This window comes from Macaca mulatta, chromosome 4 (assembly GCF_049350105.2).
Source record: "Macaca mulatta isolate MMU2019108-1 chromosome 4, T2T-MMU8v2.0, whole genome shotgun sequence".
Classification (NCBI taxonomy): domain Eukaryota; kingdom Metazoa; phylum Chordata; class Mammalia; order Primates; family Cercopithecidae; genus Macaca; species Macaca mulatta.
In genome coordinates this window covers 110475222-110490873 of record NC_133409.1, presented here as the reverse complement: position 1 = coordinate 110490873, position 15652 = coordinate 110475222, and the positions used below count along the sequence as shown (strand labels likewise).

The following is a 15652-nucleotide window of genomic DNA, read 5'->3' as shown; positions in this document are numbered from 1 at the left end:
GAATTTTTATCTGGAGAAATAAATGGAAGACAACTAAGTGGAAGAAATATGGAGAGGGACAGATACAAGGAAGTATGTGTGAAGTGGAAATCAGGAGGTGAGATGGAGGACAAGGAAGAAGCAGAGTTAAAAGCAGTAAGAAATAGAACCTCCCTAGACCCCTTCAAGTATTGCCCACAAACACAAAGCTTTCAAATAGTGTTTTGGGTCTCCTCATATATTGCCAAGACTAGCCAGAAATAACAGGAAATTCACCTATATGAACAAGAAAAAAAAACAAATTACAAATTACAGATAGTAACAAAAAAACCTTGGTGTTAATTGAGCAGTAAACAAAAGTAGTAATACATATTCATACATCTATATCCTCAGAAAAATAAGATATTTTATTTATGAACTAAGTAGGATATTTTGGAAACACAACAGAAATGAAAGAAGTTCTAGAAATTAAAATATTTTTAGAAATGTGCTACAAATTCAATACAAGGAAGATAATGTTGCAAGATCAAATTAAGTACTTTTCCTAGAAAGAACAGAGATAATAGCATCGAAACAACTGGAGAAAAAGAGAAGAAAATTAAGCACCAATCTAGGAGAAGTCCAACATCTGACTAAGATATGTTCAGATTTCTCATTAGTAACGATGGAAGCTAGACAAGAGTGGAGCAATGCCTTCAAGATGCTGAGAGAGCTTATTTTTAATTTAAAGTTGTATGTGTAGTCAAACTATCAATGAAATGTGAGGATGGAAAAAGGGTGTTTTAGACATTTAAGACCTCAAAAAATTTAACTTTCATATACTATTTCTTAGGAAGCTGTAAGTGTTTTAGGAAGTGCTCTAGTAAACAAAGTAAACTAGGAAATGGGAAGTCCAACACAGGATGACAAAGGGAGGTCATGGGATCATCACTGTATAGTAGGCCAAGAGAGCAACCATACAGACTGGCATAGAAGGACAACTGCAGCAGAGGCATCTCTGGTAAAAACAGGGACATTATCTGATATTTGGGTACAAAAACCCTTCAAACTAGTGATGGGAACATGGCAGACCTGACAGAGAAGTTGGATAATTTTTAAGGTAAATTTGTAGAAAGTTATGTAAATGTTTAAAATGAGGCAATTATTAATTACAGGAAAAATAAAATTATGCAAAAGAAAATCATGTTACATTTGCCCTAGAGTATACCATATTTATACAGTCATAATTAAATAACAGCTAATATGTTTACTAAATATGATGATGTAACTATATAACAGAAGGCAAAGTATGTGTGTTAGAGAGCTAAATCATCATGTAACATTACTAAGAAGACAATAATGTCTAAAATTGTTACATCAAGCAACATAATAGCCATACTATTTAGATACACTAAGATAAATAACAGAAGAAACAACTTTTGAAGTCAAAGTGATTGCCTCTGGGAGGGAAGGAAAGTTCAGGCAGGTACTACTATTTTTTATCATAAAGCCTTTAGAACTTACTATTTTATTTTTTAAAACTGTGTACACATGTTACTTTGACACAATTTATAGATATATAAAAGGAAATAAGGCCACCATTGTCTGATTTGTTTTTAGACAAGATATTTATTTTGAAGTTCCAAATGACATTAGCAGAATTGTGACTTTTATGTTTACCAAATGGTGCATGGGATAAAAAGGGGTTCTAAAACACTTTACTAGATCATCCGAACCCTACAACAGACACTCATGCATCGAAATTCTTGTAAAAGGAGCACTTCCTTACTCCTTCCACCCTCCCCTCAAAATACCCATGTTCACAAAGAACAAAACTTTACAGCTTAACCAACAAAAAAAGTGTCATACAATAATTCTAAGGCAATGCTTCTATGAAGACAGGAGAGGTAGCAGGCTGAACCACATTCACTGACCCTATCTCTCAGCTGCTCTTCCTCAGCAGTCAGGTTTTTCCTGTGTGCCCCACTTCATTATTTTCATCATCCTTACCTCTCTGTTTACTGGACATTCCCCTTGATCTAATACCAAACTTAGCCAGTCTAACTGTAACTCAGATGATAATATGACCACTTCCTGGTAAGAACAGATGGTTAATGTTGTCACAGTGATTAATAAATACAAATATGCATTAATTTAACAATGAATTACATTTCATCCCATCCAGGCATGAAGAAGTTAAAACCTGGACTCACTGACCCTGTGTTAAAATTTAGTGCTAAACATAAGCAACAACACTGGGGCGTTGTTATTTTATCAAGACACCTGAACATAGCAAAATTAATTTTGTTCATTTTTATTAACAGGACATACTAACCGAATATTACTTAATAAAATCAAGGTTACAAAGAAACTCACTAGCCAATAAACAAATGATATTCATTTGACTCTTCTCTTGGTTGAATGATTTTCTATTAATTAGTAGTACACAGCTATTTTTATCAATTTATGCTTAAACTGCCTTATGATTTCAATGACATTTCTTAGCTTTTACTTATTGAATAATTTCTTCAACTGGGAATATTTTCATAATTCAAAATGGTTCCTGAAAATTAATGCATCCTTCAATTAAGCTGGCTGCATTTAAAATGCAACATGATTCTTTGAAAGGTGACTATGACATTTGAGCATAAAGCCTATAAGAAAAAGAAATGTATTCCCTCCCCCCATGCTTCACAGAGACCATATGAATGTTCCATACTCTTCATATTTAGCAACAGGAGTTCCTTAGAGATCAAACAGCAGAAAATAGGAGGAACTTAGGCCATCAATGCACTTGTAAAACAGATAAAACTCCAAATGTATTTTAAGATTCTATCTTCTCCACAGATGAGAAAATGCTGAAAGGGCTCTTCAACTTTTCTTTACTGACATCCTCTCTGTGCCCCAATTAGAAAAAGAGTTGCAGGATGGTAGTCCTCCTTAAACAGCACAGACTCAATCTGGAAAGACTGGCGAAACCCCTCTCCCCCAACAATGTATCCCAGAAAATAAACTGCCAAGTGCAAGAGGGACAATTTTCAGAATAAATAACATTCTGAAGGACTGACAAAACAAAGACTATTTTTAGACAAAGAACACACCAAATACTCCAAAATTTCAGGATAACCATACATCAAGTACTTCGTGCAAGTAATATTTTTACCAGTTAAAAGTCATTATGAAATACACATTCTTTTAACTGAATTTCATATGTTATATAAAACTTGAAAAGTGTGGCACATTTCTACTATTAACCATTACATTGCTTTTTGTTTTTTAAAAAAAGTATATATTAATCAAAAGTATACATTACCCAGGCCTTTTGATTTAAAATATAACTGAAGGAAAATATAAACTCTGAATAAACAGGCATTCTTCTACACAAACATGAGTTATTTCAGTAAAAAAAAAACAACAACAACAATAATAAAGCAATTTCAATGTAATCAAGCCACCTCTGATTAATACATACATTTTCATGCATGTGGAAAAATTATTTTTAACTAGAACTTTAAGAATAAGTTCCATAGCAAACAAGTTACAGCATTTATTCAATAAGGAATATTAAAATAATTCCAGTTAGTAAAAAATAAAATAACTTCAACCATATACATATTATAATTTATCATGTACATACTCCAAAATCCCCATAATTTAATTAGGAAATTTACAGAACATCTTTTTAAAGTATGTCTTAGGAAAACCAACCACAACAATTGGTGCATTAACTAAAGAGAATGTGCATACACATTGCCATTTGACCTATATGCAAAAGTGGAATGAAATACATAGGAAATTAAGGTTACTGCTTTCAAAAATTTCTGGAATATTAGTACTTAAGTCAAAACACTTACCTGCAAAATAAAAACAGCCTGAGGTATTTCCAAAGCTGAAGTAATTTTCTGAATGTTAAATATCACAAGAATGAAAACAGTCTCCATTAAGCATTTACATGTGGTTTACAGTTGAGGCAGAAGATGAAGCTCTGCCAAGCAGTTTTCCCATTATCACCTGAATTCTTTCTTCCCTTACAAAGCATAAGCTTCAAGGGAAATGATTACATATAAAAACATTCCAAGTGAGTTGGGGTTCCTGACTGCAACATTTAACCAAATGGAAAGAGGAATTTTTTAATTCTCCTAAGCAGGACCTACCCAACCACTGCAGACAGGAGCATTAATTCTTATGCTAGATAAGGTAAGCATGTCCTTTGAAATCAAAGCTAAGCTTGACAAATAACTGTACTGGATAAACTGGATACATGAACCACCTCAACAAAGATGGTATTTTAAGCATTTATACACATGAAAACGATGAAGTATATTATTTAGATATGGTCTTTCTTCATCTTTCTCTGAATCCTGAAAGGTTAGCAAGTCGTTATACTCATACATCTTGTAATCCCTTTCTCCACAAAATACATACACATATATAGCATCATATGTCAATATAATATCATCAACACAGCATAAAGATTTAAGCAGTAGACACAAGTCACATGAAAGAGGCTCTATGCATCATGTGGCCTGTCCCAATAAAAAGCAAACATTAGAATGCCATTTCAGCAATTACAGTGTTGATATGATCAATATAGCTAATTTTTTTATACCCGTCATATATTTTCAGAAGTCATCCATAGGGAAGAAGCAAACAACAAAGACTGCTTTTTTTTTTAGAAAAGTTATGTGCCAACTTCAAAATGACATACTAACCAGACATCAGCATTCGAAAGCTAGGTTGAATAGGACTGGCCTTGATGCACATGCAGATGATTTGCTTTCATAATATAAATTAAATGGTAATGTCAGCTGTATTACTACTGTTTCTATATTTATGATTAATTACTAGCAGTACAACTCCCAGAAGGAAGGAGATGGATCCAACAGCGATGTAAGCAATCCCCAAAAATGGATTTTTTCCTCCCATCCACGAAATAGTGCTCAAGATCATCCGTTTTCGTCCATCAAAATAATGTACAGGGTAATCTGAAGAGGGTATAGGAAGATTTTTCCATCTCTGGTTACTTGATGTTTAAAATATAATTTTAAAAGTTGCCATTTAATTGCTGGTAATTCATTTGTGTAATTCTAGGATATACAGGTACCTTACTCCCATGTTCTAAATCACACACACACACAAAATATTATCTTGAAAGACTGATTTAGCAAATTAAATGTCAGTAGTAAAAGCCAAAATATTTTACCAAAACAAACAAAATGTAAAGGTTACGCAGTTTCTCAGGTGCTTTTGGTCTCATTACATGGAAGGGGCAAAAGGCCTCAAAGGAATGCAATGTGAAAAAAATAGTTCAAGTGAACAATGAAGTCCACACAAGGAGACTGACAGACCAGGAGAAAATGGAAAAAATCAGGGACTAGAAGTCTCTGTGAGCTCAAAGAACATGTAGCAAGAGTGTAGTTATGAGACTATGAAAAGGCTCTGAGCAAAAGGTCAAAAAGCATAACAAAGTTTTAACTTGCTGATTTAGAGCAATGGCAAAACTCACTCTGTGACACAGCTGATAGCTAACAGTGGAAGTGAAGGGTGGGCTGTTAAGGAGATTTAGGAAATAGGGCACCAGTATACTAGATGAATTATCTACATGGACCAGTTGTAGAATTTTGCAAGAGGTAAGGTAGCGAAGAAGCCAGAACCAAGTCTCCATGCAAAAAGTTTACAACTTTTTCAAAAGCATCTTTTGAATCTAGGGTTAGGCCCTATCTGTTTCTCTAGTTTCTTCAACTCTCCATCCCCACAGATGGGTCCCTATGGGTCCCTAACTCCCAATGGCAGGTTCGGTTCTGCTAACTTCTTAAACCAACCCTAAACTAAGGCAGGAATGATTTTGAGACCTCTAGCTAACCCAACATTCTGTGGGATACAGTATCAAATTGCCCATGCTAGTCTCTCTCTAGCATCCCAACCCTAAAGAAACAGGCTTCTGCCTTCATTCTAGAAGTCTTCAGTTCCCACCGTATGCCCAATTTTGAAAATTAACCCTTGATGTTTTGCAGGTCCAAATTCCGGTCTTATCAAGTCTTCTCAATCTGCCATATATCATGCATTCCTTTAGATAGTTCTTTCAAAGTTGGGACCCTGCTGCGGAATTCCTGTGTGGCAATTATCTATCAACTAAGAATTCCTCAGTGCTTCACAGACTTCCCTTCATTGTGCCCTAGGCTACAGGTTGCTAAATGTGCCCTTACTCTCTAGAGATTTTCTGGATGCTAATTTTAACAGAGCTGCTCTCTAGTTTGACTATCTCCTCAGGATAATGTTCTAGAAATCAGCACTTGAACTGGGTCTGTCTGTCCAAAACTGCTCCAATGTGGATTTAGTTTCAAAAACTTGGTCACTTTTAGCTTGCCATAGCAGGCCATATTTACTTGTGTATTCAGGTGCAATAGCAAGAGACTAGAATCCAAAAAAAAATATTTTTAAATTGGGTCTATTAATTTAACCATTTACTAACCCATTTTAAAACCAAAACCCACTTGGATTATGACTCATTTGGATTATGAAAATAAAAAATGCAAAGATCAGCAAACATTTAAGATTCTAGCATTGGGAGATCTCTTCACTCACAGTGTATGTAAAATATAGGCTCCAGATTAAAAGATGTAAAGACTTTGGTTAGAATAAAAGAAATTACTATTTCCCTCCTAATAAAGACTGCATCTATGCAGATATGGGTTGGTGTAACTGAGTGAACTAGCGGAGATGTAGCCTATGTTGGTAGCTGAGAGTAAAATTATGGCCTTTGGAGTCAACAGCCTGGTTATGAACCCCAACTCATTGTTATTACCTGTGTAAAGTCAGGTAAGTTACTTAAGTGCTCGATATTCCTGTGTTCTGGTCTATAATAGGGAGATATGCTGCTGCCTGAATTAAATAATGAGCAGAAAACACTCAGCACAGTGTTAACACATAGAGTGGAATAAATGTTATTTATCAGCACTGAATGTGAACTTATTAATGTGGAACAAAATAGCTAATAATAAAATGTTTTGAGTTTTGATACTACCAATAGATCAAAATTATGAACAATTACATTGATACAAATTAACACATCCATTGATTTTTAATATCTAAAAATATATATATTAAAACATCCCAGTACCACTCAACTCCCAATTTTAGGTATTCTCATTGGCCTTTACATTAGGCCCAATTACAATCTCCCTTTTAAAAATACCTAGCTTGTTAATAAATCAATCACCTACATTTTAAGTAATTTACCAAACAATATGCTTCAAACCCCAGTACCAAGTATATGCAAATTGAAAACATTACTAGAAGATATAAATTTTAAAATACATTCTCGCATATACCACACATACTTTTGTAAAAATGCAGATCCCAAAACTAAAGCCCAAGGTAACATGCCACATAACACATATAAGGTTGGAGTAGACTCCTTTCAAGCTCTATGAATCTGTATACCCAGCCAAAAAAGGATACTGTATGTGATATTCAAAGAGTATCGTCCAGCTGGTAATGTTGGGTGTAAATCACTTTTCCTTTCTATAAGACGATACAACTTGCGAAAAGTAGGTAATGCCGCAGTACGCATCCAAACAATAAAATCCTCATTTATGAATCCATTATTATCTGGGTCAGAATCCAGCATGTAAACTGGTTTAAGCCAGTTTACAGGCTTTGTTGTACCTTAAAAGGAGTGGGGACGGGATGAGGAGACAAAATATTACATTGTGAAATTAAAGTGGCAGAGAAACAAATAAATTTGGATAATAAATAGGGGTTTATTCAAAAGAAGCTTTGCTGCAATTCTAAAATATTATAGCTGAAATGCTTATAAGACACCACAGAAACTGAATTCATAATTAAAAGTATACATTTCCTTTAGAATTTTAGTACATTAGAACATTTACCTAACTTGGTATGAAGGTGAGGAAAGAAAAATTGTGTTTTTCAAAGCATAAACCTTAAGATTCTGAAGACAGAAAATTTTAAATACTTCATTAAAACTCCTAGTTTAATTTTTTAAGGGATATTAGTAATGTTTTACCTTTAAATCGTTCTTCCAGGTTGTCTCCTCCAGGGGGATTTCTGAATTTCACATTTTTATCTGTCCACCAAGCAATACCTTTCTTTTTCAAAGCGATAGGTACAGGATAAGAATCATTGCCAATAAGAAACAATTCTAATGTATCTAAACACAAGAAAAGGAAGACATTACTAAATATCTCTTGAAAACGCATAGCATCTGCTTAATTCTGTGAGAAATAAGGACCTGATATTTGCTTCCAAAAGTGGTTGTGACAGAGTAGGCATATGATTCACATTTGTTCTTTATTCCTATGTGGATTAACTATGGTAACTTTATAACGCTAGATGGACTTCTCTTCCCTTAACAGAGTTCTAATTCACTTACCCATAGGCTAGCTGACATGCACTAAGATCAAATGTTTTAACATTAACCCAACTATAATTGCAAGGTAAATCTACCTTTCCTTCCTTCCTTCCAATAATGCATCCCTAATTGCTTCTTGCTTATCCATTTATCCGTCTGCGCTGTCTAATACAACAGCCACTAGGCACACAGGGCTACTGAGTCTTTTGAAATGTGGTTGGTCCAAATGAGTATGTTCTGTAAGTGTACAATACACATCAGATATCAAAGACTTAGTATAAAAAATCAGAATATGAAGTATCTCAACTTTTATATAGCATTACATGCTGAAGTAATAGTATCTTGGATATATTGTGTTACATAAAATGTATTACTAAAATTAATTTCACTTGTTTCTTTTCACAGTTTCAAATAGGACTATTAGAAAATTTAAAATTACCAGGCCAGGCGCAGTGGATCACGCCTGTAATCCCAGCATATTGGAAGGCCAAGGTGGGTGGATCACAAGGTCAGGAGTACAAGACCAGTCTGACCAATATGGTGAAACCCCATCTCTACTAAAAATACAAAAAATATAGCCAGATGTGGTAGCACGCGCCTGTAATCCCAGCTACTGGGGAGGTTGAGGCAAGAGAAATGCTTGAACCCAGGAAGCAGAGGTTGCAGTGAGCAAGATCACGCCACTGCACTCTAGCCTGGGCGACAGAACGAGACTCTGTCTCAAAAAAAGAAAAAGAAAAAAAAAAAGAAAGAAAGAAAATGTAAAATTACCTACAAGACTTGTATTTACAGCTCACATTATCTTTCTATCAGATAGTGCTGCTCTAAATGATCAATTATAGCTCCTTTTCAACGACAAAAATAAAGTGAGTGGGAAGGTCAGCCTGACTTTTATTTATTTTTTTTTTTTGAGACGGAGTCTCGCTCTGTCGCCCAGGCTGGAGTGCAGTGGCGCGATCTCGGCTCACTGCAAGCTCCGCCTCCCGGGTTCACGCCATTCTCCTGCCTCAGCCTCCCGAGTAGCTGGGACTACAGGCGCCCGCCCCTGCGCCCGGCTAATTTTTTCTATTTTTAGTAGAGACGGGGTTTCACCATGGTCTCGATCTCCTGACCTTGTGATCCGCCCACCTCGGCCTCCCAAAGTGCTGGGATTACAGGCGTGAGCCACCACGTAGCAGAATGTTTCTGCTTCTTTCTTCTCAGAGACAGAAATCCATTCTAAAATGTATGCTCAAAAGAAAATCACAAAGCATTATAATACCCCATTCAATACTCGATTTAGTCTTTTTTTTTTTTTTTTTTTTTTTTTTTTTTTGAGACGGAGTCTCGCTCTGTCGCCCAGGCTGGAGTGCAGTGGCCGGATCTCAGCTCACTGCAAGCTCCGCCTCCCGGGTTTATGCCATTCTCCTGCCTCAGCCTCCCGAGTAGCTGGGACTACAGGCGCCTGCCACCTCGCCCGGCTAGTTTTTTTGTATTTTTAGTAGAGACGGGGTTTCACCATGTTAGCCAGGATGGTCTCGATCTCCTGACCTTGTGATCCGCCCGTCTCGGCCTCCCAAAGTGCTGGGATTACAGGCTTGAGCCACCGCGCCCGGCCTCGATTTAGTCTTAAATGTTGGAGTTTCTCAATTTCATTCATGTTTACTAATCAAATCTGTAATGAAATTATGCAAATTGTCCTAATTATATATGTCTGTATTTGTATCTATATCATACCATTAAACATGCTGTTGGCAATAGCTCCACAAGGAGCAATTGGTTTGTCTTCATTTCTTCGATAAGGCTCACATTCCTTACTGGGGTTCTGGTTTTTAGAAGGAAAAGAAAAGAGAAATTATTATCCAGGCCTTTGGGAGAACTATGAGCTATCCCTAAATTATGAGCTATCCCTAAATTACTGATTAAGAATTCAACACCTATATTTTCCTCACTTGTAATACATAGGTCTGTAATGTAAGTAGGCTATAAATAACACCACATTTAAATATTCAAAATGTATTCTGAACATTACTGTCTTACCTTTGTAACATAACCTTTACTTGCATATGTTTTGTCATATATGCATATATCAAATAAACATCCTTTTGATTTTCTGATCACAGAAACATTACCGCAAAGGGTTTTCTGCCCAAGAAAAATTAAGAAATGATCTATTGCCAATCCAGTTGTGATACAAGAAAATCTTAAACTGGAACTAAAGACGCTAGAGGTTCTAGTTCCTTGGGCAATTCCTTTAATTTAACTGGGCTTCACAAAATAAACACGTCCAACTATACAATCTCAAATTTTGTGATTTGGGGTTAAATCCTATATCTAAGAAAGGAAGGAAGGAGTTTAGTGCAGATTCCTAGAATATATCAATCTTTAAACTGTGCATCCAGGTACAAGAAAAACAAAAATGCTGACAAGGCAGAACATTTGCCTGTGGTCCAGATTTGGTTTTGACTTAGTCCCTACTGAGGATCTTAAAGAGGTGTGGCAGTTATGGGATTCAACTAGAAATTGTATCAAGTCTGAGGTTAGGTGTATGTCTGAGCTGGGACCCTCCCGCCACATTAAGCTATGTCTCAAAACACATAAACATACCAAGATAATCTCAATTAGAAATTAAGAAGACCCTAATTAGACCTCTTAGGATTATTTCATTACCAGCTAACCTTGACTTGTATCTATATTCTCCATGTCTAGACTGGAAAAAAGCACTTGTGTGAATGGAAAAGATAAGAGAAGGCTAAGGAAGCCTGTGGCAGGTATCTCATAAAGTCTCTTCAATATTTGACTTCTCAGCTATTTGGTCCCTACACCATCTGTATTGATAAAGCTATTAACATTAGGGCAAATATATCTGCTAGCCACTAAATTCTTAAGGAAGTTTTAAAAGAAAGGAAAATATTATTTACTACCTATGTGTCAGGTACTAAACTAAGCAATGCTAGGTACTTTGCATTAACTGGCTTACAAAAGCTATTTGACGAGGGTCGGGCACGGTGGCTCACGCCTCTAATTTCAGCACTTTGGGAAGCCAAGGCGGGAGGATCCCTTGAGTCCAGGTGTTCAAGATAAGCCTGGGCAACATGGGGAAACCCCATCTCTACAAAAATGCAAAAAATTAGCCAGGCATGGCAGCGTGCGCCTTTAGTCCCAACTACTTGAGAGGCTGAGGTGGGTGGTTTGCTTGAGTCCGGGAAGCAAAGGTTGCAGTGGGTGGAGGTCATGCCACTGCACTCCAGTCTGGGTGACAAAGTCAACCCTGTCTCAAAAAAAAAAACAAAAACAAGCCGGGCACAGTGGCTCACGCCTGTAATCTCAGCACTTTGGGAGGCCGAGGTTGGTGGATCACGAGGTCAGGAGTTCAAGACCAGCCTGGACAATATGGTGAAACCACATCTCTACTAAAAATACAAAAATTAGCCAGGCGTGGTGGCGCACGCATGTAATCCCAGCTACTCAGGAGGCTGAGGCAGAGAATTGCTTGAACCCAGGAGGCAGGGGTTGCAGTGAGCTGAGATCACACCACTGCATTCCAGCCCGGGTGACAGAGTGGTGAGACTCCATCTCAAAAAAAAAAAAAAAAAAAAAAAAAGCTATTTGATGAGTACCTAATATGTAGCATGTACCATACTAGGTGCTAAAAACAGAAAAATGAAAAGAATACGATCCCTATTTTTAAGCAACTCAAAATGTAACAGAGGAAGCAGACCCTTACAAACCAACTGTCATAGGAAATAAGAGCCAGGATGAAGAGACCACCACATGCCACTAAAGAACTTATTTCTGTGAAGGTAATGGTGAATGTAGCTGGAGCATGCCAAGAGGGAGGATGATATGTGATGAGATAAGAGGATTATGCATAGCTCAGATCATCCTGAGATTTTACTACAAGTGCTAATATGACCACTAAAAGATTTTAGGTAGTGAAGTGATATTTATACTTTTTAAAAACATCTCTATAGCTGCTATGAAAATGGCCTGGAAAGGAGCAGGCTTGGATGATGTGAGACACAATTTGTTTATCAAAGCAAAAAGTGGTAGTGACTTGGAACAAAAAAATAAATAAAACATGTAAAGAAGCACATTTTTGCATGGACGGACACTTAGAAAAACAGCAGGCCTTGAGATGAGAAGACCTCCAGGGAAGAGTAAAAATGGCATTCTAAATAAATGAAATGCTAAATGGCAGGACGAGCAGATGACTTGTTTCACAATGCATGGTTAGGGAGCAGCAAACAAGGCCCAGGGCAGCCAGGCCTTGTTTAATGTATTAAAGATAGTATATAAGATAATGAGGCTGATGCCAGATTGTAAAGGGCCTTACACATAATATCTGGCCCTTTACAGAAAAAATTGATCAATTCCTGGTCTGGCCTGAAATCTTTGCTTGCAGTTTATAAGAATCAGTTTCAGTTTTCTTTACGCTCAGTGAACAGAGCACATATGTAAATTAAATAATTGTAAACCAGCCACCATTTCTGGGGTTTTGGAACACACACAATCTATATTCCCAAAAAAACACATTCAAGGCCGGGCGCGGTGGCTCAAGCCTGTAATCCCAGCACTTTGGGAGGCCGAGACGGGCGGATCACGAGGTCAGGAGATCGAGACCATCCTGGCTAACACGGTGAAACCCCGTCTCTACTAAAAAATACAAAAAATTAGCCGGGCGTGGTGGCGGGCGCCTGTAGTCCCTGCTACTCGGCAGGCTTAGGCAGGAGAATGGCGTAAACCCGGGAGGCGGAGCTTGCAGTGAGCTGAGATCCGGCCAGTGCACTCCAGCCTGGGCGACAGAGCGAGACTCCGTCTCAAAAAAAAAAAAAAAAAAAACACATTCAGAAAGGTCTAGAAACTTGGTGTATCTCACAGTACATCATCTTCTCTGGATTTGAGTGCTAAAGATTGGATCCTATGGAATAAACCCCACATAGATTCAGACTATCATAGGCCTAACCAGAACCCTGTGTATACCAAGATATCTTTAAGTAGACTTGTATTTCTTAAAATCCCACACATCAGGAACTGATGATCAGCAATAAAACCAATCAGGGCAACCTAGAGCAGTTACAGTTTATGTTTAGGAGGCCCCTGCTGCTCACAACATAGTCCTAAATTGTATTCTAAGAGATTCGTCAATTCTAAGAAATCCTAAATTGCTCAGGGCCTCTGAATGTTTGTTGCATTGGCAACACTAACATAAAATACTTAGGGCCGGGCGATGGCTCACCCATGTAATCCCAGCACTTTGGAAGGCCGAGGTGGGCGGATCACCTGAGGTCCAGAGTTTGAGACCAGCCTGGTCAGCATGGTGAAACCCCGTCCCTACTAAAAATACAAAAATTAGCCGGGCTTGGTGGTGCACACCTGTAATCCCAGATACTCGGGAGGCTGAGGCAGGAGAATCACTTGAACTCAGGAGGTGGAGGTTGCAGTGAGCCGAGGTCAGGCCACTGCACTCCAGTCTGGGTGACAGAGTGAGACTCTGTTTCAAAAAAAAAAAAAAGAAAAAATACTTAGGCACTAGCCACTACTATGGAAAACTAAAAAACTGAACCACAGTAAACAAACTAAGATCCCCTAGTCCACACAGATTTCCAAACCAGTCTGGGCGTCAATGCATTTGTGCAAATTTCAGGAAAAAATATTTTAACTAAAAATCTTTATGATACAGGCCAGGCACAGTGGCTCATGCCTGTAATCCCAGCACTGTGGGAGGCTGAGGTGGGCGGATCATGAGGTCAGGAGTTCAAGACCAGCCTGGCCAACATGTTAAAACCCTCTCTCTACTAAAAATACAAAAATTAGCTGGGCATGGTGATATGCGCCTGTAATTCCAGCTACTCGGGAGGCTAAGGCAGAATTGCTTGAACCTGGGAGGTAGAGGTTGCAGTTAGCCGATACTGTGCCACTGTACTCCAGCCTGGGCGACAAAGTGAAACTCCATCTCGGGGGGAAAAAAAAATCCTCACTATACAAACTATAAATGACAACACTTTAATTTCATCCTAACAATTCTAACTGAACAGTTACCACATATTCTTATTTTACAGATATCATATTTTCATATTTATCATTTTACTTACAAGCAAAGCACTAGAATCTCCATTTAGTTGACTATCATCTCGAGATTTCACGTAACGACGATGGTTTTGATAGAAATTAGACAGTCCATAATACATAAACACATTGCCCTAGAGAAACAGAGAGGGAAAAATTTTCGTACAAAAACTATTCTGTATAAACTTATTTCATGTGTACATAAAAGCTACATAATTTGGACTTTACTAGGTTACAATTTGTAATAGGTAGTGGTGTAAATTCCACCAGTACTTAGCAATCTAAAATGGCACAACTGTAAATAAGGTTAAAGAAAGTACGTTACAAAATTCCACAAGTAAACTTTAAAACTATCCTTAAAGACATCAAAGAAGTACTATTTACATTAAAAAAGAATCTTCAAGGAATCTATTAGCCTACTCTGAGCTACTTTCAATTTAAAATTTTCTCTAATTCAAACTGGTCTTCACCCAGTTAGCATCAACGTTTCACAGGGATAATGGTCAAGCTTGTTTCTTTTTTTTAATCCCAGAGACTACAGACTTGCTATGTTGCCCAGGCTGGCCCTTAATTCCTGGGCCCAAGCTATTCTCCCACCTCTGTCCCTAGATGCTGGGAGGTATGCACTACAGGTTTGTAGCACCAGGTCCAGCTGAAACATTCATTTTTTTCTTGTCCAAGTGAATTCTGAACTTCAATTGGGATGTAATAAATTCCTCAAGAGGATACTATATGAGTTAATAAACTACTAATTAGTAGAGTCTCTATGATAATAAGCACTTTATAATAATCAAGAAAAGTATTTTAATATATTTAATAGAGCAAACTTTGAAATAACCTGGGAAAGAAGGATAACCTATAAACATTACAATTATTTAGAAGATGCTAAGAAGCCATTTAAATGATTATTTTTATAAGTAGCAAACATTAAGCTATTTTCTCATTTCTGGATGCTACTTCTATTTTCTATATTCTTATCCTTAATTAAAAGTAATTCAGTAATATTATAAGCATACATCATTTGATTTGCTATTTTCATATACACTATCAATTATTTAATGCTTGACTTTCGAATGTCAAACCATGCAAATTTTCCCATTCTATATAAAGAAAATGTTTACATGGAAACTTTCTTGTGGAAGAGGGGGAATATCAAAATTGCATCACAGAAATTGAGACAATGAATATTCTTTTTTAAAAGGAAGTATTACCTCAAGATTTGGTAAAGTAAATTCAATTTGCAAACTGAGAGATTCTTTGAATAAACACTGA

General features: G+C 37.1%; 1 protein-coding gene across 1 annotated transcript in view; it reads right to left on the bottom strand.

The window, feature by feature from the left end:
• Nucleotides 1-3502: 3502 nt before the first annotated feature.
• The window catches only part of TMEM30A (transmembrane protein 30A), a 31282-nt gene continuing 19132 nt past the window's right edge, over nt 3503-15652 (bottom strand). Inside the window, 5 exon segments of the mRNA NM_001260817.1 lie at nt 3503-4943; nt 7420-7626; nt 7988-8131; nt 10049-10136; nt 14407-14514. Of these exon segments, the coding sequence (NP_001247746.1) occupies nt 4750-4943; nt 7420-7626; nt 7988-8131; nt 10049-10136; nt 14407-14514 (741 nt within the window). The 3' untranslated portion in view covers nt 3503-4749.